Source organism: Kryptolebias marmoratus, linkage group LG3, assembly GCF_001649575.2.
Source record: "Kryptolebias marmoratus isolate JLee-2015 linkage group LG3, ASM164957v2, whole genome shotgun sequence".
NCBI classification, from domain to species: Eukaryota; Metazoa; Chordata; class Actinopteri; order Cyprinodontiformes; family Rivulidae; genus Kryptolebias; species Kryptolebias marmoratus.
In genome coordinates, this window is record NC_051432.1 from 28,358,069 (window position 1) to 28,382,156 (window position 24,088).

General features: G+C 42.2%; 1 protein-coding gene and 1 long non-coding RNA gene across 11 annotated transcripts in view; both read left to right on the plus strand.

The window, feature by feature from the left end:
- Positions 1-1,887: 1,887 nt before the first annotated feature.
- Positions 1,888-2,674, plus strand: LOC112449813. The gene is made up of 3 exons (XR_003038353.2): positions 1,888-2,115; positions 2,187-2,399; positions 2,507-2,674. It is a non-coding gene; the product is annotated as an uncharacterized LOC112449813 (long non-coding RNA).
- Positions 2,675-18,517: 15,843 nt separating this feature from the next.
- rims1b (regulating synaptic membrane exocytosis 1b) overlaps positions 18,518-24,088 on the plus strand; it is a 55,385-nt gene continuing 49,814 nt past the window's right edge. For all 10 annotated transcript variants that reach the window (XM_037974868.1, XM_037974873.1, XM_037974871.1 and 7 more), the window contains exon 1: positions 18,518-18,960. In XM_037974868.1, the coding sequence (XP_037830796.1) occupies positions 18,794-18,960 (167 nt within the window). In that variant the 5' untranslated portion in view covers positions 18,518-18,793. The remainder of the gene's footprint in view (positions 18,961-24,088) is intronic.

The following is a 24,088-nucleotide window of genomic DNA, read 5'->3' on the forward strand; positions in this document are numbered from 1 at the left end:
TATATATATATATATATATATATATATAGGAAGAAACAATGTTTCTTGTATTCTAAAAGAACATAGATCTATGTTTTTATTCTGTATATCACACTAATTCAATTAATGTAAACCTCTGAACGTCGACTGTTTCATTTTATATTTTTGTTGTTGTTGTTTTTTGGTAGCAAGTGTTATATTTAGCAACCTAAGTATATATTTGTAATATTCTGATCAACATAATGTGTTTAAAACCTTTGCTCTGCTGTATAATGGCTATAACTTTTAGGTCACTAAGTAACTTAGTACCTATAGTGTTTTCAACGTAGCTGTTGGTGACACCGAGTTAAACCACAAATGAAGACCCTAGGGTTTTGTTCCAGCTTGTTTAATTGTCTTCATGAACATGTGGTGAAAACTGAAATGACAAAAATACGCTCTATCTCAACATGTAGAGACATATATACCCAAATTAAATGATTCAAGTTCGCTAAAATAACATTACAGGATAATCAACAATAATATCCAACTAAACAGTATAATCTGCCATATGATGTAACTTACGGCGTTCCTGCATGACAATCCAGAGTGGATGGCATCTGATAATATTTCCATGCTGCCTCTTGCATGTGAACCTATTTTCGAAGCAAAAAACGGAATACCGGAAGTACGTAGCCGGAACCGGAAGTAGAATTTACCGATAATGTATTTTTTATAAAAACTTATATAAAGCATGAATTGTTTGTCTAAACAACTCACAATCATTTTTAATTACACCAACATATTTTTAGAATTATTCATCCAACCCCACAAACTTGCCCATCCATAGAAATGTCTTAAGGACAACACAGTCTGTATGTAGTTTCTAACAGTTTGAAACAGTTAACATGACTTTGTATTGTTCATGAAATTGTCTTTTTTATGTTTATTAGCTCGAAGCTGAGGATGTAGCACCAATCCAAGTTTGTAAATTAATATTAAAATGTTCCTTTAAATCAGGTTTTGTCATTGAAAAGCTTTTTGAAAGGTTGGGGACCTGCTGATGTTGTGTGAGACGTCCTGCTGGTTATCTCCTCTGCTACCTGCTCAGGTGAGGAGAGATTAAACGGCAAAGAGACAAGTTCAGAGCCTGACCTCTCTGTGAAACTAAAATCTGAACTTAGTCTGATGTTACAAACTGCAACGAAGGCGACAGGAAGGAGATTTAAAACTTTGTTTGTCCCCACATCCATCAGATTGTTAAATAAAGTCGTGTTTCTGTTCGTGTGGGAATGTGCAACATGTTTTCTTTTAGGACTTCCTGTTTGATCGTGGCGGCAGCTTTGGGCAGCAAACATCCACCTGTCCGTCTCACAGCTTCTGCAGGAAGATCAGCACACCTGAGCGTGATGCTGAGGCTCATACAAAAACCAGAACCTCATTCCATTCTGCAGCAGAAGAAAAAGTGAAACAGAAGAAAAATGAGTTCCTGATGAACTTCATTCTTCAAAGTTCTTCAGAGAAGCAGAAGAAGTTAATCTAATTCTGTCTGACAGCAGCCGATGATCCGTTCTTTTTTGTTTTTCAGGTTTTCAGCATCGGGTCGATCTCTGGATGAACTCATCATGATGTTTGAAGGAAGTTGTTTTCAGTTGGGTCTAAACTCAGCAGGTTCCTGCATGAAAGGCAGAGAAGGTCTGTCTCAGAGGGTGGGAGATGTTTGAGATGTTTGAGCTCCTGAAGGTGTTTCTGGTGTGAATCCTTCAGGATCCTCCCCGACATCCCATCATCTTCTGCCCCTGGCCTCTGGCTGCACTTGAACCTCTCTTTTAGGGCAGATTTAGCCCACTTTTCTTTGTGGAATTCCTCAGCTCCACCTGTCAGGCTCCGCCCCCTGCAGCAGGTGCATATAAGGTCCCTCCTCCAGGCTCCCGCTCGCCGCTGCAGACAGGTTTCATCATGGAGGATGCTGAACGTCGCCTGAGCTTTCACCTGGTGAGGATGTGCTCTCTGTACGCCGCCATCGTGACGCTGAAGCATCAGATCCAGGAGCGGCGCGAGAAGAAGAGATCAGATCAACGAAGCTGTTCTGGACAACGAGAGGCTCCGGTTGCAGATCGATAACGTCAGACTGGCAGGAGAAGACTTCAGGGTGAAGTAAGTTTAAGTTTTTATTCCAGAGGATCAACATGTTCTGTTCAGATCAGACTGAGACTTTCTCCTCACAGATGTGATAACGAGGAGGCCGAGCGCCGGGCGGTGGAGGCGGACATCATGGGTCTGCGTCCGGTTCTGGAGGAAATGACCGCGGCTGTGTTTGACCTGGAGCTGAGGGAGGTGTGCCTGAAGCAGGAGGTCGAGCTGATCACCAGGAAAAATATGAACTTCAAACAGTTTCAGAGCTGAACCGAGCTATGATGTCTGTAATTCCAGCATCAGATGTGAGTTATTTAAATACTTTAAAATGTTGGAGCTCTAAACCTGGTCCTGTTTGGACCCGGTCCCGTTTGGAGCCCTAAACCCTGATCTGTTCTTCTGTCCTCGGCAGGTGAAACGGTTCTGACTGAGGAGTCCGACGCAGAAATCACCACCTGAGGAAAGATAAATCAGAAAAAGGCCTTTATGTTTATAATTCTTTTATTTTACTCGTTATTTGTTCTGATTTATGATGAGAGAAGATCTGTGAAAACAGACTATAATTAAATATAAACGATAAATCAAATGTTCTTACTTTTAATCACAACATTAAATGTTAAAACTAATTTATTTGGTGTATCTGAAACTGTTTACTGGAATCTTTCCTAATAAAAAAGTTAATTTTGTTTGGATTTTATGAATCTGAGCAGATGTTGTGAGTTTCTCTGGTTTAATGTTTTAAATCTGTTAGTTTTAATGAGCTGTCAGTCAGAACAACAACCTGTGGATAAAATGTCACATTATATTCTCGTTAAATGCAGCTGTGTTTGACTTTTTACAGCTTAAACTTAATCTGTGTGATTCTGAACCTGAAACTGTGAAACACCTGTTCTGGAACTGCATCTCTACTGCCACCTTCTGGGAAGAAGTAACTCGGTATATCCAAAGGAAGGTTAACTGTGGTTTCCAGTTAAGATGGGATAATGTACTGTTTGGAGTCCATGACAGAAATGACAAAAAACAGAAGGAACTTTATATTATTAACCTAATAATAATCTTAGGTAAATACCACATACATAGATCTAAATTTTCACATACTATTCCCTCCTTTCTGGCATATCAAAAAGAATCTTAACAGTAAGCATCCTTGATTCCTACAACAAGAAAGCTATTAAAACTGTTAATCTTTGTTCCTCTTTTAATGTATTTATATGATTGAATGCCCCCCGCCCCCCNNNNTTGATATTATTATTTTCTTTATTTTTGGTTCAATGTTCATTAATAACTGACTTGTATTGACTTTTTTCCTTAAAAAAAACCCTCAACTTTAACAAACCGGAAAAGGTAGGTCCCAGTGGGAGACATGATAAATCGCTGATTGGACAACACCACTTTTGAACCGGAAGTTCGGGCTTTTGCTCTTTCAACGTTTCGGGGGGCGGGAAGACAGTCACAGCACCATGTATTGCCCAAACTGAAAGAGCTGGTTGAGCAGTCACCGGACTTTTGCAGTAATTGTGACAAGAGGCTTCAAGAAATGATTACCGATAACATTCATATTTTCAACAAACGCGCTAAAACCAGAAAAACTTCCGGTTCAAAACTGGTGTCGTCCAATCAGCGATTTCTCATGTCTCCCAGTGGGACCTACCTCTTCCGGTTTGTTAAAGTTGTTGCGTTTTTGTTGTTGTTTTTTTTTAAAGGAAAAAAGTCAATACAAGTCAGTTATTAATGAACATTGAACCAAAAATAAATCCCACTGGGACCTACCTCTTCCGGTTTGTTAATGTTATTGCGTTTGTTTTTTTGTTTGTGTGCTTCGTTAATGTTGTTGTGGTTTGCACTTCAGGGCCACCGTAATTTCCTGATTAAAACACTGTTTACACAGATTTACTTTATTTTTTAAACTCTTCTTTTCTTGTGTCTTTTGGCTTCATTGACTTTATTTACTGAATATTTTTCTTGTTTTCTTGTCTGTTTTGTTGCTGCCTCAGCATCTTCTCTGCTGGGAACCAAAAAGTTACATTTTATTTTATTTATCTTATTTTAATTTAAAGTGCAGTTTCTTTATTTGTCCACTAGATGTCAGTGTTTACATCAAGCTCAGCTTCTTTCTGAAACTGAACTCTTTATTTCCTTTTATTAATTAAATTTATTGTATTTTTGTTAAAATCGTTCTTCACGTTTTCCCTCCATAATTATGAGCTCATTTCTTTCTTTTCCTTAATTATATTTAATTAATTAAACTAAAGAAAACTTTTTTAAATAAACAAACAAAAAAAAAAGATTTTTAAAATCCACCTTGAAGGAAACAGGAAGCTGTTGTAACATGGGGGAATTATCCTGCCATAAATCAAGAGCACAAATATTCGATTTGCAAGCATGGTTTCATTTTCTTGCTTTCAAAACTTTTAAGGCTTGCACTCAAATCCTCTGCTCTTTTTCAAATATTCTCTTTTCTCTCTCAAATCTTTGTGTTTGCGCTTAGATTTCCTCCTCGTGCACCAAACTTCTCTCTCACTCATTGATTTTTTTCTGGCTGTTTCTCAATATGCGTACTTGTCTGTACTTGAATATCAGCCTCTAATCTGATTGGCTGAGAAAATGTCAGAACAGGGTTTTTTTTTAATTTAGAGAATTTTATTTGCAATAGAGCAGAACAACACATACATATGTACATAATGTCAAAGAAATTTAGCCAAGTGGAGCATAAGGATAGGAATAACAAAGATAAGAGAATGACAGTCACAATATTCTAGGAAAAAGAAAACTATTGTGACAACTGTGACAGATTTAAGACAGCAATTCGTCCACAATCCCAGGTTGGGAACAAGCCTGTATTGTCGTTTTCGCTTTTTGATTAGTTGAAGTTTTAATTGTAAGCAAGTATTGCCTAAATTCGATCAAAAAATCAGAGAAATTTGGTTTTCTTTTCAAAAAGTTGCATTTGTGGATGTGAAATTTAGCTTTAATAATTAATACATTGATAAAGAATTCAACTCAATTCAAATTCAAAAATTCTTTATTTATCCCAAAAGGAAATTAAATGTTGTTGTAGCTCATAATCCTGGTTTCGTTAAAGAGTTGATGACTGTGGGCAGGAAGGGTCTCTTGTAGTGGTCTGTCCCGATGTGTCCTCTGTCCTGGTGTCCTCAAAGAGTCCCACCAGGTGAGCCTCGCTGCAGAACCATGATGGCCGAGCTCTGGAAACAGGTCGGTCTTGAAGACCTGGGTGATCTTCCAGACCAGGCGCTGGGAGGGCAACTTCCAGATGAGCAGCTTGATGGACTTCTGATAGTGGTGGATCTCCCTGAGAGCCACGGTACCGGGCCTGCTTCTTCAGTCCACCAGTGGCCGGCGTGTTCCTGCAGGCAGCTTCGGTGGCGAGCTGCTTCCTGGGAGCTTTACCTCCGGTGGATTTATGGGCGGTCTGCTTGGTTCTGGCCATGACTGGACTTCAGGGTTCTTCACGTTTAACACTGAAGAGTAAAGATGTTAATTAACTCCTCCTGATTGTGGAAAAGAAAAAAAAAGCCACCTTGTTGTTATGGTTACGCATCATAACAAAAAGTCCAAAAGTTAAAAGGTTTCAGTAAAAATCCTTCCAGCTGCACAGCATCTGACACCAAAGGAAATAATCATCCAAAAAAAGTGATTTACAAGTAGAAAAAGGAGGAATTAAAAATTTCAAAAGGAATATCTCAGAATGAGTAACAGAGCTACTCCAACATGCAGCCACCTTGAGCGGCACAATTCTAGAATAGAAAAAGAAAACCTTCGGATTCATTTTGCCACATTGTTAAAAACCAAACAGGACATGTTCCCAACACAACTAAAAATTTGCTGATATTTTTGATTCAACATAGTTAAAAAAGTTGCTAGAAGTCTTTAGAATGAGGGCACATCCAAAACAAATAAGTGATGGACTCAGGGCAGAGGTCACAAAAAGTACAGTTTACAGTAATGTTAGAGTTGAACTTCCTTAGGTGGTCTTTAGCCGGGTAGATCCTGTGAATGAGTTTGAAGGACACTTCTTTTACCTTGTTAGTGAGAAGAAAGTGATTTGGGAGCAACCAGTTAAATTTCCAAGATATATTAACTTGAAAGCGATTCCTAAATGCTACAACAGCAGGAATAGAAGTCATCTCCTTCTGAAACAGGGATCTTATTGACTTATTATTTTTGCGAAGAAGAGGGTTAAAAAATATTTTCCCAGTAGGAGAATATAAGGGGGTGACAGTTGGAAACTGATGATAACTGAGTCATATCCTCTGTTGAAATAATATATAATAAGTAATCATTGCTATAATTTAGTTAGAATGTTATAAAACAGTAGAAAATTGTGTATTGGACTGTAATTCTTTTTTTTCTTTAGAAAAACAAACAATCCAAATTAACTTTTGCTATTCATTTTGAATAGATTGGGGAAGGAAAACACTCCAGGCCTTATAGAACTGCTATTTTGTAAAATGTTGTACTTGGTGATCTAATCTTATTTTTGTTACAACTGCAGGTGTTGTTGACTGGAGGAAATATTCCGAAGAATTTCAGGCTCAGCATAGAACGCTGTGGAATTTAAAGACTGGTGCAGGTTCTTATGGGGCAGCAGCAAAAGAGGACAGCTGAGGGGCTTCTACAGTGAAACCATTGCTTTCGGGGTACTGCACCCATTTTTGTGCCACGGATGCAGGGTTAGTAGTCTAGTTTTTCTACTGTGATGCCCACCCTCACTCCCCAATACATTTCTCACATTATTCAACAACCAAAATGGATTTTGTTTTTAATGTAATGGCTAGGTATTAAAAAACAAACATTTAGCCCTCCCCACTAACCATTTGTATTGCTGTTATTTTGTAATGTAACCGTAGGTTTCTGTGTTAAGAGAGGCGGAAGAAGAAGACAGAGACGACGCCAACCCTAACCCTAACCCTAACCATATAAGTCATTGTGCCTGCCATATCTACGCTTGTATTCTGATACCATGGACCAATCAGATGCAGTTCCTTAGTAACGCCTTGTTTTTTGTTTGTCCAATCAGGTGTAGTTCTTTAGTAACGCCTTATTTGTTTCGTCCAATCAGATGTAGTTCTTGAGATACGCCTTTCTTTGGGAACGCTGGTCTGCAGACAAACGGTTATATAAAGCGCGTTGTTTGTGCTGCGCATGCGCACTTCATTTCGCTGCTGATCACATTCGAAAGAGCACCACTGTGGAGGAGCAGCGTTTTCTACTCTTGAATTTTTTTTTGAACTTTAAACAGAGGTTGTGGATTCGAAATACTTTTGATAAAACATGTTTTCTTTTAATCCTGTCCGCCTCTGGTGCCGCTCTGGGACAGTTTTTGGTGGATTATTGCCTGTAAAGATGTTGAAACGAAGAGGAAAAACCAGGCCGCTCCCGTTTGTGTTCCTGTTTGTTTTACTTCGACTTTTGGTCGGTTTTTTTAAATTTATTTTTTGGGAAAACTTCGAGTTTTCGATTAAGTTCGAGGAGTGTAGACTCCATGTAGGTGTTTCTAGGTGATTCTCGACATTATTATTGTGAATTTAGAAGGTGAAACGTTGTTACAACATGGCAGCGGACAACCAAATGTGTATGTGACGTCATCCCTCGCTTTTGTGGATTTCTACAATTCCAACAAGACCTTTCATACCTGTTCGTACCGTCAAACTGTCAAGGTAATTGTAAGGTAAGTTTAAAGATTTGCTTTAACTTGGATTAGATTAATAGTTTATCTTTTAGTTTTTTTTTTCTGTCTGAGCAAAATGAACCAAAAAGTTTGAACAAACTAAATAAATTTGGCATGATCGGATAGAGATGGAAAATACATTTAATTTAACACTAAGATCATCCTGACAGGAACACAAACTATAAGACTTGTATAAGGAATTTCTAAGTTAACAAAAAGAGGTAACAAAACCATTAGCATCGTTAGCAACAATAGCACCATGGTTGCTACCTCTACATGATATCTACTTGTCAAACGAGTTTATAAGACATACATTTAAAATAAATTGTGATAACTGCTATATTTGTAATGAACTCAGAACAACAGAACACCTTTTCTTTTTCTGTCAATCTATCAAAAAGTTATGGGAATCTCTGCACAACTTCCTGACCAGTAAATCCATAAACATAGTCCCTTTCTCATCACAAACAGTTTTATATGGATTTATATCTGATAATAAAAGGATTGAATATCTTATTAATAACATTATTATAATTTTAAAATTCTATGTACATAAATGCATATATGGAAAGTCTAAGCCGTTATCATCTATATTTAAACAGGAACTCTATCTTCTGAATCTTTCTTTGGACAAATTTGAAAAAACACAAGAAGCCACATTGTCAGGGGCTTTCACAGTGCCAACGACTTTTATTTTTGTTAGTGTAAAGTCACATTAGCCATCAATGCTGTGCAATAATACACCCGTTGAATGCCTTTCCTTAGACGTAGACACAGCCAACTCAAATTAATTCAGATTTTTTTATTGATATAGCACCAATTCACAACAAAACAAAATGCATAGAGTCATTGACTTACAGTAATGACAGTTGGGAAAAAACTCCCTTTTAACAGGAAGAAACCTCCAGCTGAACCTGGCTCAGAGGCAGCACCCATCTGCCACGGCCAACGAGGGGTTAAAGACGTAACGTGCGCAGAAAAAAAAGAAACTAATGCAATCTGTAGTCCACAGGTGTTCTTAACAAGATCCTTAAAAAAACGGTACGTCTTCAATATTACATGGATTTATATTTACATTCAGAAAATCACAAAATGGGAGGACTTGTTGCTAAAAGACGTCTGTTTTGCTTTACAACTTATGGTAAGCAAGAGAAATGACACTCAATTTTTTTTAAATTCAGAAGTATATATTCAGAGAATATCCACTTTCAGTAAACATTACTGCTATAGCTGCATGCCAGCAGTTTGATTCTTGTATGCTTATATATGAGGGAGATGTGTCACAAGTCAATCTGGTCGTGTGAACGACTGTTCTTTGTGCAAGATTCTTTGCTCTGAATGCTTTTCTGTGAATATCAATTCTTTGCCACGTCATTGTAGCCCGCGAAAACAGAAATTTATTCGCCAGATATGATGTCTGATTAACTTTTTGCGAACAGTTTTGTTACGTTAGCAACATTTTCATCAGGCATAAACACAGCCACCTATGCTTTAGATCTGCGGTGCTCATATTTCAACCAGGTATTCTATAACACCGGTGTTACGTCACGACTGTTACAGGCCCGGAGCAGAACCTTTGGAGCTCGTTACCTGCAGACGAGCCGAAATAGACGTATTAGGTAACACGACGTAACCCGGAATAAAAAGCTGTCGGAAGTCCGCTACAGCTGCCACTGACACGATTTGAGCTCGTCCCTGCTGGGAATTTATTGGGTAAATAAATTAACTCAACTTTAAATTAACTTTTTACTTCCCTTATTAAACTCGGTAGTTGGTTTTGGTGGACTCGATCGCTGATCTGACGCTCGCGCGACTCTTTTTACAGAGAGGATGTAGCTAGCTCAGAGCCACCATCCTGCATGTTTTCCTTGTTTCTCTGCTCCAACACACCTGATTCAGAGGTTAAATCACCTCTTCATGTCCTACAGAAGCCTGTTAATCACCCATTGAGTCAAATCAGGTGTGTTTGAGCAGAGAAACAAGTAAAGCATGCAGGATGGTGGCTCTGAGGACCAGGATTAGCCACCCCTGAGCTAGCTAAAGCTATGGTAATACTTTGACAAATAATAAACTCCAGATGCAAAGCTTGAATACCATTTAACTTTATGCGCTAAATTAAACACCATCTTTTGCATTTAGAGATGATTATAACTCGGGTTAAACATGAGTTGAACATATAGGATGGTGTTAACCTGTCCTGTTTGTTGAACATAAATAAAATCATGTTTGTGTTTTTGTATAAGATTTAAATCTGTGTTTGTGCATTGTAGATATAATTAGTTCATGTCATACTAATAAGTGCTTTATCTAGGTGAAGAACCCCTTAGTAGTACACTATCCTTACCCTACAAACTTTATTAACTAAATTTACTGTAGATTTAAGGTCTGGGTCTTTAATCAAAGCTTAGATTAAATTAAAAGCCTTGAATGAATCCATATTACTACCACACTGAATTTTAGCTCAGTATCTGAAACTGACTGAGTTGCAGGCATTTTTGTTTCCTCAGATCACTTGGCTGTGGCAGCCATCTTCAATCACAGAGGTACATCCAGTGATTATTTCCTGAAAGTGTCCTTATAGTCTATCCAGTTGATTGTGAGATATTTTGCTAACTCTACAGCCAACATGCAGCCACAGAAGAGGGCAAAAACATTATCTCCCTTGGTGGCAACAGTGAGAATTTCACTTTTTCTTTTTCAGGTTTGGATAAGGACGGAAAAAGAATCAAACAGTTAATTAAACTGATTTTAATGAAACTCAGAAAGTAGGACTTGGAGACAACCCAATTCAAGATGGCCGCCACAGCTAATAAACATCAGCCAACACAAAATTCAGTCAAAAAACATCAGTTAATGACTAACAAATAATTCAGATTGTATTCCTGTGAAGATTAAATCTGACTGAGATGAATTTTATTGTTTTAGTGTCGTCACATGACGGAACAGAGGGATTTAAATGTGATAATCAGTTCTTATTTCACACTTTACCTTTTTGTCCCTACAGAAACATAAAATGCCGTTCTGGAAAAATTGTTTAAGCATTTTTGCGGTGCTTAGTTTTGCCGTAAAGGTGAACAGCACGGTGAGTACTGGTCCACAACTGATTGCACAGAGAAGTGTTGGTTCTTTGTTGCTTTCTGTAAAAAGTTTTATCTCTGTTCCTTATATCTGAAATATGATCTCCAGATTGGCAGAGTTCAGATTTATTGTAATTCAGTTTGTCCTTCATGAATCTCATCAGAATAAAATCTCTGGGCTCTTTTCTCTCTGCAGATGAATGTTAGCTGCTACAGGTCTGATGATCCAGGGGCTCAGAATGCCACCCAGCTCATCAACATTACAGAGACTGAGGGTCACCTCTGGACCAGAAAGAATCTGACGACTCTGCCTCTCTGTTCATCCTCATTTTCCTCTGCCTCCAAATATGATGTCTGCTCAACTAAGAAGTCTGTCTACGTGGCGGGTCCTGACCTGACGGAGGAAGCAGACCTGAGGTTGGAAGGAGATGGAGTTTCCTTCGAGCTAAAAAAGAGCAGTAAGAAGATCTGAGCAACGTCTCCTCACTGATATCTGATCAAGAGGATCACATAAATACATTTTAGCACATTGGAGTTCTTCTGGTAACTAACCCTGATCCGTTCTCTGTTACAGACTGCCCAGCACTCCCCACAATACCCCCCACACCAACCCCTGGTGGTAAGTTTCAGTCAGTTTCCTTCAGTTTTCTTTTAGAACTAAAAACAGATTCGAGGGCAGCATTGTAGAGTCTGACAGCAGTGGGTAAGAAAGAACTGCGAGAGCTTTCCTTCTGACACTTGGGCTGCAGGAGTCCACAGGAGGAGCTCCTTTTATAAATCCAAACAAGTTTAAATCAAGGGAATTCAGCTGTTTGTTGTCATGAAGCCTAACCCTGCCCACAGTCACGTCTTTGTGTCTCCTGTTGGACAGATGACCAATCAGGACCATCGGGAGCTCCTGTAACCATCATCTTCATTTTAATTGGACCCGCTGTCATTGGAATCTTCATTGGACTCATCATCAAGTGTCAAAGAGCCCAACCAGTAAGTGTTTGAAGAGTTTGTGGTGTGGTAACATAAAATCAGTACATGTGTTGAATCTTTTCACTCCCTGAAAATCTTTACTCAGCTGGTATTGAGAACTTCTGTACATTTTGTCTTTGATGGATCATCAGACTGAGAGGATCTGACTCAGCTGTTTTCAGGCCATGTTAGAAGTTTGTGTTATTGTTGTCAGACCATTGCCTGCAGCTTTAATGATCACACTGCAAGCAGGAGCTACTCAGACACCAATTCAGCTCAAACACACACTTTAATATTTGATCCACAGATAAAATATACTGTGTGTGGACAAACAGTGACTGGATTAATGTGCTTCTGGTGTTTCAGAATGAGGACAACGGAGTGGTGTGAGGAGCTGAGAACAGGACAGCTAATGGACCGCTCCCTGAGACAGAGACCAGGAACGAGACAAGGATCTGAGGGTTTTGGGTTTTTTGTATTGTGTTTGTTTCTTTAATTCTGGTATTTGGTTTCTGTATTTAGCTTTGTCAGTTGGTGTCCCCTGTCATTGGCCCAGTCCCAATACTCGCACTCCCACCCTCGTGTCCTTCAAATGTGCGCTCATGCTGAAGGGGTTGAGTGCGTCCCAATTCTCCAGAGTGCTCTTTATCTTTATTGACAATGAAAGAGTTTTGAATTAAACAGCAGAAATATGGCGGTGGTGACAGAGAAAGCTGCGTCTGTTACAAAAAAAGCAGTTTTTAAATGTAAAGTATTGAAATAATTCTTGTTTCACTCTGCTGTACAGGTGTGAATACAATCAACAAGTCAGAACAAAACATCAGAACAGCCAAATATCTCCTGCAAAAATACCTAAACTGTACTTTTTAAATTGTACTGGCACCTTTTTAAAATACCAAAACAGAGGCACAAGTTGATGACGTAACCCGTACTGTCCCAGTTCTCCAACGTCTGCCTGTAACCTGCACACATGAACCCTTCTGTGTGCTTCGACTGACAACACGCTTCATAGACGGGCGTAGGCTGGAGGGCGAGGATTGGGACCGGGCCTGACTCTCTTCTCCTCAGTCTCTTGTTTTCCTGCCTCACCCATCTCCACCTGCTCCTCGTTATCACTCACCTGTGCCAACTTCACCTAATGACCCTCTGCCTTTAAAACCTGGTGATCTCCTCCACTCTCACCGGTTTGTTTGTCTGTCTCCCCTGCTGTCTGGTTCCGCTCACGTCTGTTCATCATTTTCTGAAGATGAGTCTGCACACTGGGTTTGCCTCCTTCTCCACCACACCTGACAATGGGGTAGAGAGGATCTGTCCAATGTGCCACATTAATGCTGAAAGCCAGCTTTAAAAAAATCCTCATTCTGTCAGTGTGTGGGACACTTTTATAATTTAATGTTTCATTCCACTTTAGCTGCATTCACTGTGGTCCTAAAACCAGCATTTGTCTTGATGTCCTGGCGTGATTGTGTGTTTGGAGGTTGGATCTTCAACACTCTGAATAACTGGACATCAGTTAAAACCATCTCTGTTCAGATTATAGCTGCTTTTTACAATCAAGATTTAGGAATTCAAATTTTTATGCACTTTTTTACTCTTACTGACACCATTTCTGTCTTAATGATACTTTATAATAAAGTACATGTAAAAAAACCTTTTAAAGTAACAAGTCTTTATATTATCGCATTGTATATTCATTTTTGTAGCTGCAAATTAACCTTTTAAATAAAGTATATTCATATTTTAAATGTTGAAGTTTATTTCTATTAACTTTTTTCAGTTCACACACTTCAAAAAAATAAAGGGAACACTGAAATAACACATCCTAGATCCAAATGAAGGAAATATTCTCATTGAATACTTTGTTCTGTGCAAAGTTGAATGTGCTGACAACAAAATCACAAAAACCATCAATGGAAATCAAATTTATGAACTAATGGAGGCCTGGATTTGGAGTCACGCACAAAATTAAGGTGGAAAAACAGACTACAGGCTGATCCAACTTTGATGTAATGTCCTTAAAACACGTCAAAATGAGGCTCAGTATTGTGTGTGTCCTCCATGTGCCTGTATGACCTCCCTACAACACCTGGGCATGCTCCTGATGAGGTGGCAGATGGTCTCCTGTGGGATCTCCTCCCAGACCTGGACTAAAGCATCCACCAACTCCTGGACAGTCTGTGGTGCAACGTGACGTTGGTGGATGGAGCGAGACATGATGTCCCAGATGTGCTCAATCGAATTCAGGTCTGGGGAACGAGCGAGCCAGTCCATAGCTTCAATGTCTTCATCTGCAGGAACTGCTGACACTCCAGCCACAGGAGGTCTAGTATTGTCCTGCATGAGGAGGAACCCAGGGCCAACCGCACCAGCATATGATCTCACATGGGGTCATGCTAACTCTGGCGAGCACATGGAGGGCTGTGCCCTCCAAAGAAATGCCACCCCACACCATTCCTGACCCACTGCCAAACCAGTCATGCTGAAGGATGTTGCAGGCAGCAGACGGCTCTCCACGACATCTCCAGACTCTGTCACATGTGCTCAGTGTGAACCTGCTTTCATCAGTGAAGAGCTCAGGGCACCAGTGGTGAATTTGCCAATCCTGGTGTTCTCCGACAAATGCCAAGCGTCCTGCACGGTGTTGGGCTGTGAGCACAACCCCCATCTGTGGACGTCAGGCCCTCAAACCATCCTCATGGAGTCAGTTTCTAACTGTTTGTGCAGACACATGCACATTTGTGGCCTGCTGGAGGTCATTTTGCAGGGCTCCGGCAGTGCTCCTCCGGTTCCTCCTTACACAAAGGCGGAGGAAGCGGTCCTGCTGCTGGGTTGTTGCCCTCCTACGGCCTCCTCCACGTCTCCTGGTAACTCCTCCAGCCTCTGGACACTATGCTGACAGACACAGCAAACCTTGCCACAGCTCACATTGATGTGCCATCCTGGATGAGCTGCACTACCTGAGCCACTTGTGTGGGTTGTAGAGTCCGTCTCAGGCTACCACGAGTGTGAAAGCACCACCAACATTCAAAGAGACCAAAACATCAGCCAGAAAGCATACGTACAGAAAAGTGGTCTGTAATCCCATCTGCAGATCCACTCCTTTATTGAGTGTCTTGCTAATTGCCAATAATTTCCACCTGTTGTCTATTCCATTTGCACAACAGAATGTGAAATTGATTGCCAATCAGTGCTGCTTCCTAAGTGGACAGTTTGCTTTCACAGAAGTTTGAGTTATATTGTGTTGTTTAAGTGTTCCCTTTATTTTTTGAGCAGTGTGTATATATATATATATATTTGCCAACATCACTACCTTAGTTTTATAGTTTTTAGAATTTCTTCACTGAAGTTTTTCCACCATTTAACTTTGACCTTTGACTGGATCAGCGCCACAATTTAAAGGTGAAATGAAATAAAATAAGGAGTTTTTATGTTTTTCTTTTTCTTTTAGTTAAACACCTTTATAAACCCTCCAGTGTCCATTTCTCTGGTTTCAAACATTAGGGACTTGTTTTTAAGAGTTTCTGTGGGCTGATTGTGGGCGGAGTTACCTCCTTGGTTGGTGACGTAGAAGATTTCACCTCAGACTGGCGCCGGTCAGATGGCGGAAGGAGGCCGGTGCCGGTCTGACAGGTGGGAGGTCAACGAGGGGAGTATGTATTTATGTCTATGCTTACGGTGAAACACAACCGAGGTAACTCACTGAAAATATTCTCCTTCAATTCCACGAAGCTGAAGTTGGTTTCCGATTCAGAAAATGGCTAAAGGGCGATTCCAGCTAATTTTTCCCTCCCTTCAGCATCTTTAATCTCCTCGAGTTAAAAAACTACAACACCTAGACACTTCAAACCTGGAGCAGATTATTCTGCACTGATTGCAGAACATTTAAAACCAAGTGTGTGATCTGTGAAACCTTCATCTGATTCCTGAAACCTCAATAAAGGGCCACTTCAGCACTNACTTTTTTTGCATCCTGGTCCAGCTCCAAAACTACAACACCTCACTGGTGTTTGATAAAAAGGTGAAATCTCTGCTAAAATCTTGTGTTTTGAATCAACATTCATATAAACTAATTCATGTCATTTCAGTGAGTCATCATGGTTGTGCCATGAGTCCTCTGTTGCTTCAGATGAGGCTGATCCCCATGGATTTACAAACACACACAAATACATGTCATATACACATTCAAGTCACTTGTTTTAAATAAATGCTTCTATTTTAATTTAGTTTGGGTCTTCATTGTAACTGATGTGCAGGGGGAGAATGACTGGTTGACCTCAGGATGTTTTAAAGTCTGGATACGGCCCTGTTGGTGTTTAATTTCAGTTTAGAGTGGACAAGATAAAGATTATTTGTCAAGGACCTCCGAGTTGGCTGGCGGCCACTGGGTAACTTTTTGTTAAAGCACATGTCACCTGTCACTCGGTGGAGTATCTGAAGCATTTGTTTCGTTTCTGTAGTCTCAAAGAAGCCCTGCCAGTGTCGTCGCTTCGGAGCTGCAGTGAAAACTCGCCCAGTCAGCGACGGTACCGGAGTTCGACACAAGAGGGCGCCATGTACCAAGCTCACCGCTCTCAAGCAGCTGTTGCACTTAACACAGCTGATTATTTTCGCATAATCTGGCCTTTCACAAGCTTTACAGGCTCTCTGAGACTCCAAGGCAGGATCGTGTCTTCTTGTCAGCAGTTCAGGCAACAAACTTGAGATAAAAAAGGTTTGAATCTTTTGCAGAAATTCTTGGTTGTTGATGACATGCTGCAGAATGAGCTGCTCCTTTGACCATAACATAAAATCGCAATAATTGACATTACAGACAAACATGTGGGGTTGTGTCTGATGGTAGTATGGATGTGATTCTTTTAAAGTGAAAGATTTGTCCAAACAAAACTGACTGTCTTCTGTACATCCCTGAAGGTTGTGACGGTATTTGTACGGACACTTTATTTCCACCACACCTTTGCCACAGCAGCAGTTAACTATGCCATCTGGTGATGAGCCAAGGTGTGGCTCAGAAGGAAGCACCACTAAGCTACATGAATTTACACAGAAATCTTCATGACTTTTTCCCATAAAATCTGTGTAAGCCTGTCGTTTCTACTTTAATTTCTACTTTTTTCTTCATATCTTTAGACAAACATTTAAATATATATATATATATATATAATTTTTTTTTTTAAGGAAATGACAGAAATCAGTTCTGTATGAAACTAAAATATGGAATCTTTGGAAAATAAAATCTTTTTGTTTGAAATGATTGAAGGTTTGAGTAAAAAACTCATTTATTTCTTTAGATTCAGATTTATTTCAGAATGATCTGCTGGAAAAATGAAAAATGAAGCTTTTATTTTCACAAACAGGAAGAAATAAAATAAAAATAAAATTTTTCCACTTATTGTTTACCTGATATTGAATTATGACTGAAGTCAGATTAATTCAGAAATAAAATGTTTATCTGATAATTAAATGTTCTTCTGCTGGTCCAACACGACTCGGTTCTTTTGGGTCCAGTCACGACCCAAATGATGACAAAGTCCTGCAGCACGGGCAGGTGACGTCACCGCGGTACGGCCACCTCCTCGGTGACGTCAACTGACGGAAGCAGCAGCTGTCCCGGGTTGACGCCCTCTGCTGGACGGCCGCAGACACGCGCCCGGCATGACGTCATCCGAGGTTCGGTTCGGTTCGGTTCGGCTGGTTGGAGCCTGGGAGGAAGCACTGAGGTCGGCTGTAAACAAACAAACAAACAAACAACAGATCAGATGTTTTCTGCAGAAACTTTTTATTTGATTCAACATTTAGATCAGATTATTTCAGTAAAGGGACAGTTCAGGTTTTTTAAAGTGTGGTTTTGTGGAACAGCTGTAAAGAACTAATATCTTAAAGCTGCCATGTTTTCAAGGTCCAACAGGAGGACAGGGAGGACAGGGAGGACAGCGGCGCCACAGGAAAGAACTGGACCACACCAGTAGAGTTTATTTAATTTAATTAGTTAATTAAATCAGTTTAATCTGAGCGGATTCAGCTCGTAAAAAACATCAAAGGTTATGTTAATAACTGACTAGAATAAAATAAACATTTCTGTGGAGCTTTATGAGACAGAATTTCTATGTTTTAAGATCCATTTGGAGGGACAAAACTATCTGCAGCAGGTAAGATATTAACTGTTAGAGAACAGCTTTAAGTTTTCAGGCTTTTATTTTGACTAAAAACAGATATAAGCCTGACAGCTGGTGGGACTGAGGAGCCAACATTTAGTTTAGAGAAACGGAATAAAGTGATTTAACCACCATCATATAAACTTAAACTCAAAGCAAAAATATCACAAAAATGTAAATATATCAAATAAGAACCCAAATTAATCCAGTGAGAACCACGAGAGACTTTAAACAGTTTTAAAGGAACTGAAAAGATCTTAATGTTCTTTATTAGGAAAACATTTAAAGTTAAAATCAGAAGTCATATAATAATCTCCTGAAATGTTTGATCAGTGAAGAGAATAATAAACTCGGAGCTGCTCTCATTAACTCGCTCTAATTGAGCCAATAAAACCGGAAGTATCGCGAGAGGAGGCGGGATCTGCGGCTCCGTGCGTGATTCGTGTAATTATGAACAGGGAGGTGTGACTGCTCCGAGGATGCGCGCGCGCGTCACGCTCCGAGCCTTCATGTGATGATGATGATGATGATGATGATGGTGAGGAGCTCCCAGCTGCTCCTCCGCAGAAACCCCGACAGGAAGGAGGGCTGCACCCGAACCCACTGAGGGCTCCGCCGGTACCGCATCCACACCCACCCAGCAGAACCGGAGCCGAGCGAACCGCGGGGACATGGGCTCCCCGTGAGGAGAGGGGAGGTCCGGGAGGAGGCGGGCGAACATGTCGTGAGCCGAGCTCCAGCCGGGAAACCTGTCAGCCGAAACGACACGCCGCGGAGGAGGAGGAGGAGGAGGAGGAGGAGGGGTGGTGGTCGAGAAGATGTCCGCCTCGGTCGGGCCCCAGGGCGGCCCGCGCCCGCCCGCCGCGCCGCCGTCCATGCCGGGCCTGCCGGACCTGAGCCACCTGACCGAGGAGGAGCGCGAGATCATCATGGCCGTGATGGCTCGGCAGAAGGAGGAGGAGGAGAAGGAGCAGGCCATGCTGAAGTAAGAACCTCACAGCACCTCCCCGAGCCGGCAGCAGAACCGGAGCTGCTGCTGCTGGGCTCAGCAGAACCGGGGCTGCTTCAGGGAATCAGAACCTGATGTGGTGAAGTTGTTCTGGAAGCGGGTCAGACAGGTGCAGGGCTGAGGACAGGGTGTGACACCGCTGCCGGGGGGTTCGGTCCAGCATGTGTGTGTGTGTGTGTAAAATAAAAACCCGGTTCTATGTTGTTAAAAAGACCAACAGCAGCATCGGAACCGTCCGTCAGAACCTGGTTCTTGAGGCTGGCGGAGCGGCTCTTCCACCGTTTCTGCTCCCCTCGGTGAGACAGGAGGGTGGGGTGTGGTTGGCAGACTCAGCAGGCCCGAATCGGACCCGAACCGGACCCGAACCGGACCGGGAGGGTAGAACACTCAGAATCCGAGCTGGTGCCGATGGAGCATGTCGGGAAAAGGCCCGCCGCGGGCTTCACTGTCAGGGCTGAGCACCGCCCGGGCAGTATGGGTGCAGAGGGTGCTGCAGCACCCCCTGATGAACCACAGGACATTAAACAGATGGTTAAAGAGTTACTGAAAAACAAACAAACAAACAAACAATAGAAGGTTTGTTTGATGAATATTTATTTGTTTACTGATCGTCTGGTTCTGTGAAAGCAGCTGCTGAACGTCCTCAGATCGTCTTCAGGAGACAAGAAGTCCTCAGATTGTCTTTAGGAGACAAGCTGTCCTCAGATCGTCTTCAGGAGACAAGCTGTCCTCAGATCGTCTTCAGGAGACAGGACGGAGCGATCAGAGGGACGTTTTGTGGTTGAAATGACAGAAAAAGTGAGCAGAGCAGCGTTAGTTCACCGTCGCAGCTTCATAAAAAACATTTTAACGTTTGATATCGAAACATAACACATCCTGGGACTTATAGGTAACATTCAGGGTACTTATGGGGTAATGTACACAATACTTACTGGGTACTCTGTATATTACTCAGTAAGTACTGTTTGGTACCTCTGGGTTATGTTTTGCTGCCTCATGTTCTTATTTAGATCATATTTTGTGCTCCCAGAATGCATTCGTTGCATATTTTTAGTATTTTCATATTAGGGTCGTACAGATTCTGTCAGTCAGATTCATGGGTTCTGACAGCTGTGGGACTGGGTCTGCTCAGGCCCGTGTCCTGGTCTCAGTCTCAACCGGATCTGCTGCTTCCTGCAGGTTCTGTCCGGTTCTGCGGCTCCGTTTCCTGAGCGCAGCCTGAAGGGAGGCTCGCCGAGGCCCCCGGAGAGGAAGGGCTGGATGTAAATTATTATCATTAACAGGACCAGAACCCCGCGGACACAGACCCGATGCAGGTTTTCTGAAATATGCTGAGGTTTTCAGGTTATCATCCAGGAACCAAACTGGAGCAATGCTCTGCTTTTATTTTACAGACCTTTTTATCAGTAAAAGCAAGACTTGAGCTCGTTTTTGGCAACAATAAGCACTTTTTTTTGTTTGATTGTAAGAATTGCTCACAGCAACATTTTTAGGCTTTCAGGTGTGAGGATGGGGCGGGCCACCATCAGCAGCTTGATCCGGAAATAAACCTGTGAGGAAAAACTAAACTTACTTTTCGTGATTTGGCTTCGTTCTCATGGTGAATTTATCTTTGAGGAGATAAATCAGCTGTTCCTAAAAAAGTTCCTGAACCTCCTCCAGCAGCAGAACTCTCAGTGGGTTCCTGGTTGTGGAGGAGTTGTGGCCCACTCTTCTTTCCAGCGTTGCTTCAGCTCATTGGTTCCTGTTTGTNTCTCTCATGGTTGTGGAGGAGTTGTGGCCCACTCTTCTTTCCAGCGTTGCTTCAGCTCTCTGAGGTTCTGGTTCTGGTTCTGGACAGATGGCCTCACATCTGACTCCAGAATCAGCCCAAACCATCAGCCCTCCACCGCCGTGCTGACAGCTGCAGTGCATTCTGGGTAAACATCTGTCCTCTGGTTCTGGTTCTGCTCCAGAAGTCTTCTGGTTCCTTCAAGTCGAGCTGCCATGTTGTTTTTAGAGAGAAGAGGCTTTAACCTTTGACCTTTGACCTGCTGACTGAGGCCTGTAGAGTCTGAGATGGAGCTCGTTGCACGGTCTGACCTTCAGGGTGAATCTGGTTTGATTGGCAGCTGTCTGAAATGTCTCCTCTTGTGAATAATCTTTGTCTCTGATGGACTCCAGATAGCTTGGAGATGACCTTTGACCTTCATCAACTCGCTGCTGAAAGTGTTAAAAATGTCGGAGCTGATTGGAAATAAAAAAAACACAAAACTGTCAAAGGAAGAAAAATACAGAAAAGAGTTAGAATAAGTTAGAATAACTCGTGTTCCTTTGTTTAAACTTTCTTTTCATGACTCGGTTGTATATTTGAGTTATTTCTAGTAATACACGTGTGCAGCATCCTTCGGGAAACGTTACCATGGTTTCAGCTGCCGGCTGAGAGCCGAGCAGCTGACGGTCACAACGTCAACTCTTCCAGCTGATGTCAGACATGATGAGAAAGAAACACCTGGTCCAGAACTAAACTCACTCACTGGAAGCTTTTTGACTTTGAATATCTGGAAGTAATGTGTGAAATCTTTATTCAGCAGGTGAAGAAACTGCTGGTATTTACAGATAAATCTGATAGGTGTGTTTTAGGCTCCATGGTGTCTTCACTGAACCGGTTTTTGGACATCGGAGACGCAGTGTGGTTTGCTTTTTGACACCAGATGGATAGAAGAAGACAGGGACGCTGGGCACAGATGGAGGGAGAAGCAGAGAGGATTTAGAGGGTTTTTTTTAGGATTCGGGTGGTGTGAAGAATAAGATGAGCTTCTGGAAGAGGTCCTACACAAACGATCCGTGACGCTGCGTCGAGGGCGTCCTTCCTGTTGGGTTTCTGAGACAGTGAGACGCTTGCAGAACAGTCTGTAAATCAAACCAGAGACTCTCAGCTGGACCTGTAACTGGTTCTCCTTAAACTGGTGGAGTTCAGGCTGGTTGTCCTGCTGGAAGGTGGACGTCCGTCCAGTCTCAGAGCTCTGTCTTTGTGACTCAGCGTTCAGGCGACGTATTACTGTATGTGTCTTCTGAAGGTAGAGACGGGGAGGACAAATAATCTGAAAGATCCATCCGTCTGTCTGTCTGTCCATCTGTCCATCCGTCTGTCCATCCATCTGTCTGGCCATCTGTCCGTCTGTCCATCCATCCATCCATCCATCCATCCATCCGTCCGTTGGGAGCTGGTCTCGATGTCCGGGGCGTTCCTCCTGGACCGGTTCTCGGTCCGTCTCAGAGCTGCTTCAGACTCTCCAGCTGTAAAGTTACTGCAGAACCTCCTAAAACCGAATATTTTCACAGATGTGGTGAATTTCTTTTTGCAAACCTTTGATCCGCTTTAATCTTTTCAAACTTTCATCTCGCTGCTGTTTTCCCTGAACTGACTTCCCAAAATTTCAAAACAAAACAAAAAACTAAAACACAAAACACAAATAAAGAGAAACGTTTAAGCGTTTCCATTTGTTTCTGGCAGAAAAATACTAAAATGTTAAATAATGAATCCGCTCTGAAAATAGCACCCACTCGGACGCTGTTCCTGAAATATTTAGGTCTTCGGTTGAGTCGCTGCTCTCGAACCTTTTCCTCTCGTCATGAAGCTGAAGCTGCTCAGCTCGGCATTAATTACTGAGTCTGATGTTTGTCTTAGTGTGCAGGAGCGTGTGAACATTTCGTCCTGATCCTCACACAGCCGTCCACCTCCACACACACACACACACACACACACACAGTCTGTTTCAGAGGAAGGAAACACAAACGGGACCAGATTGTCTTCTTGTTTCCTGGTAAAGACTCAACACCTGATCAGCTCGTTCTGTCGCCTGCAGATGTTTTTATTCGGAGGTTCTTCGACGAACCTGATCTTTAAGCTCGTTTGTGTCGTGTTTTGTCTGCGCCGTTTGTTTCTTTTGCCCGTTTCTTTAATGGAAACACGTGTAGATGACTCAAAACAAATAAATCTGACACAGATGAATTCAAAGTTTTAAACAAAGACTTCATACGATCTGTTTGTGCTCGAAGCTTGTGTTGGGGATGACTCTCAGCGACTGCCACACCAAGAATATTTGCCGTGTTAATTTGATTGTTTTCTGTTGGACTGGAGAGGAAAGAGCTGTGGTTAAAAATACTCCAAGACCTTCTGAGTTTGTGTGTGATCATGTTTTTACACGTAGACAGATGTGGGCCTCACCCACAGTAAGCAGGGCGTTGCTCCGGTGCTTCCTGGTTTATCTTCGCTCCGACCCTCACCTGTGGTCAGGAGGTTTGGATCATCGTTAACGAGGGTGACCCGTCTCAGATTAGGTGTAGGTAAAGTTCAGAGCTGCTGCTCCTCCTCATCGAAATGAGTCAGCTGAGGTGGTTCAGACATCTGATGCCTTTCTGCCGGGCTGAGACCCTGACCCTTGTAAGGATGTTCCTCAGAAGGAGCTGGAGAGTTTCTCTGAGGAGGAGGTCTGGGTTTCCATCCTGGACCTGTGACCCACCTGACCCCCCCTCAGATAGACGAACTGCTCAGAAACCTGTGGAACCACATGTGAGGAAGAACTTTCATCGTTCCAGGTCTTCATCCTCCATCAGCACCGGACCTCAGCGACAGTACATCCCTGAATCCAGCTGCCAACATCTGCCGCCACCTGAAACCGCAGACCGACACACATCAGAGCGGGTTTTATCAGCACCTGCAGCCATCTTGGTTGTGTTGATTCAGCTGCTCCAATCTGATTAATCAGTAACCACAGAGTAATTTGACCTCTGACCCCCAGTGTTCTGGGTGGCACTCTGAGTCCAGAGCCTCTCTTTACTGATCCCAGACCTGCCCAGCATGAAAGTTTAATGCATTCTGCCTCTTTACATCGTCTCCCTCCAGCTGTTTGCGTTTGAAGCGTGAGATGAGATCACAAGCATAATGCTCACCTAAACAAGGAGCAGGAGAACGGACCGGTCCGTTTGCAAACAGGCAGGAGCTCGAGTTACACCGCCGAGAGCCGAACAGAGCCGAACAGAGCCGAACAGAGCCGAACAGGGCCGAACAGGGCCGAACAGGGCCGAACAGATCCGAACAGGGCCGAACAGGGCCGAACAG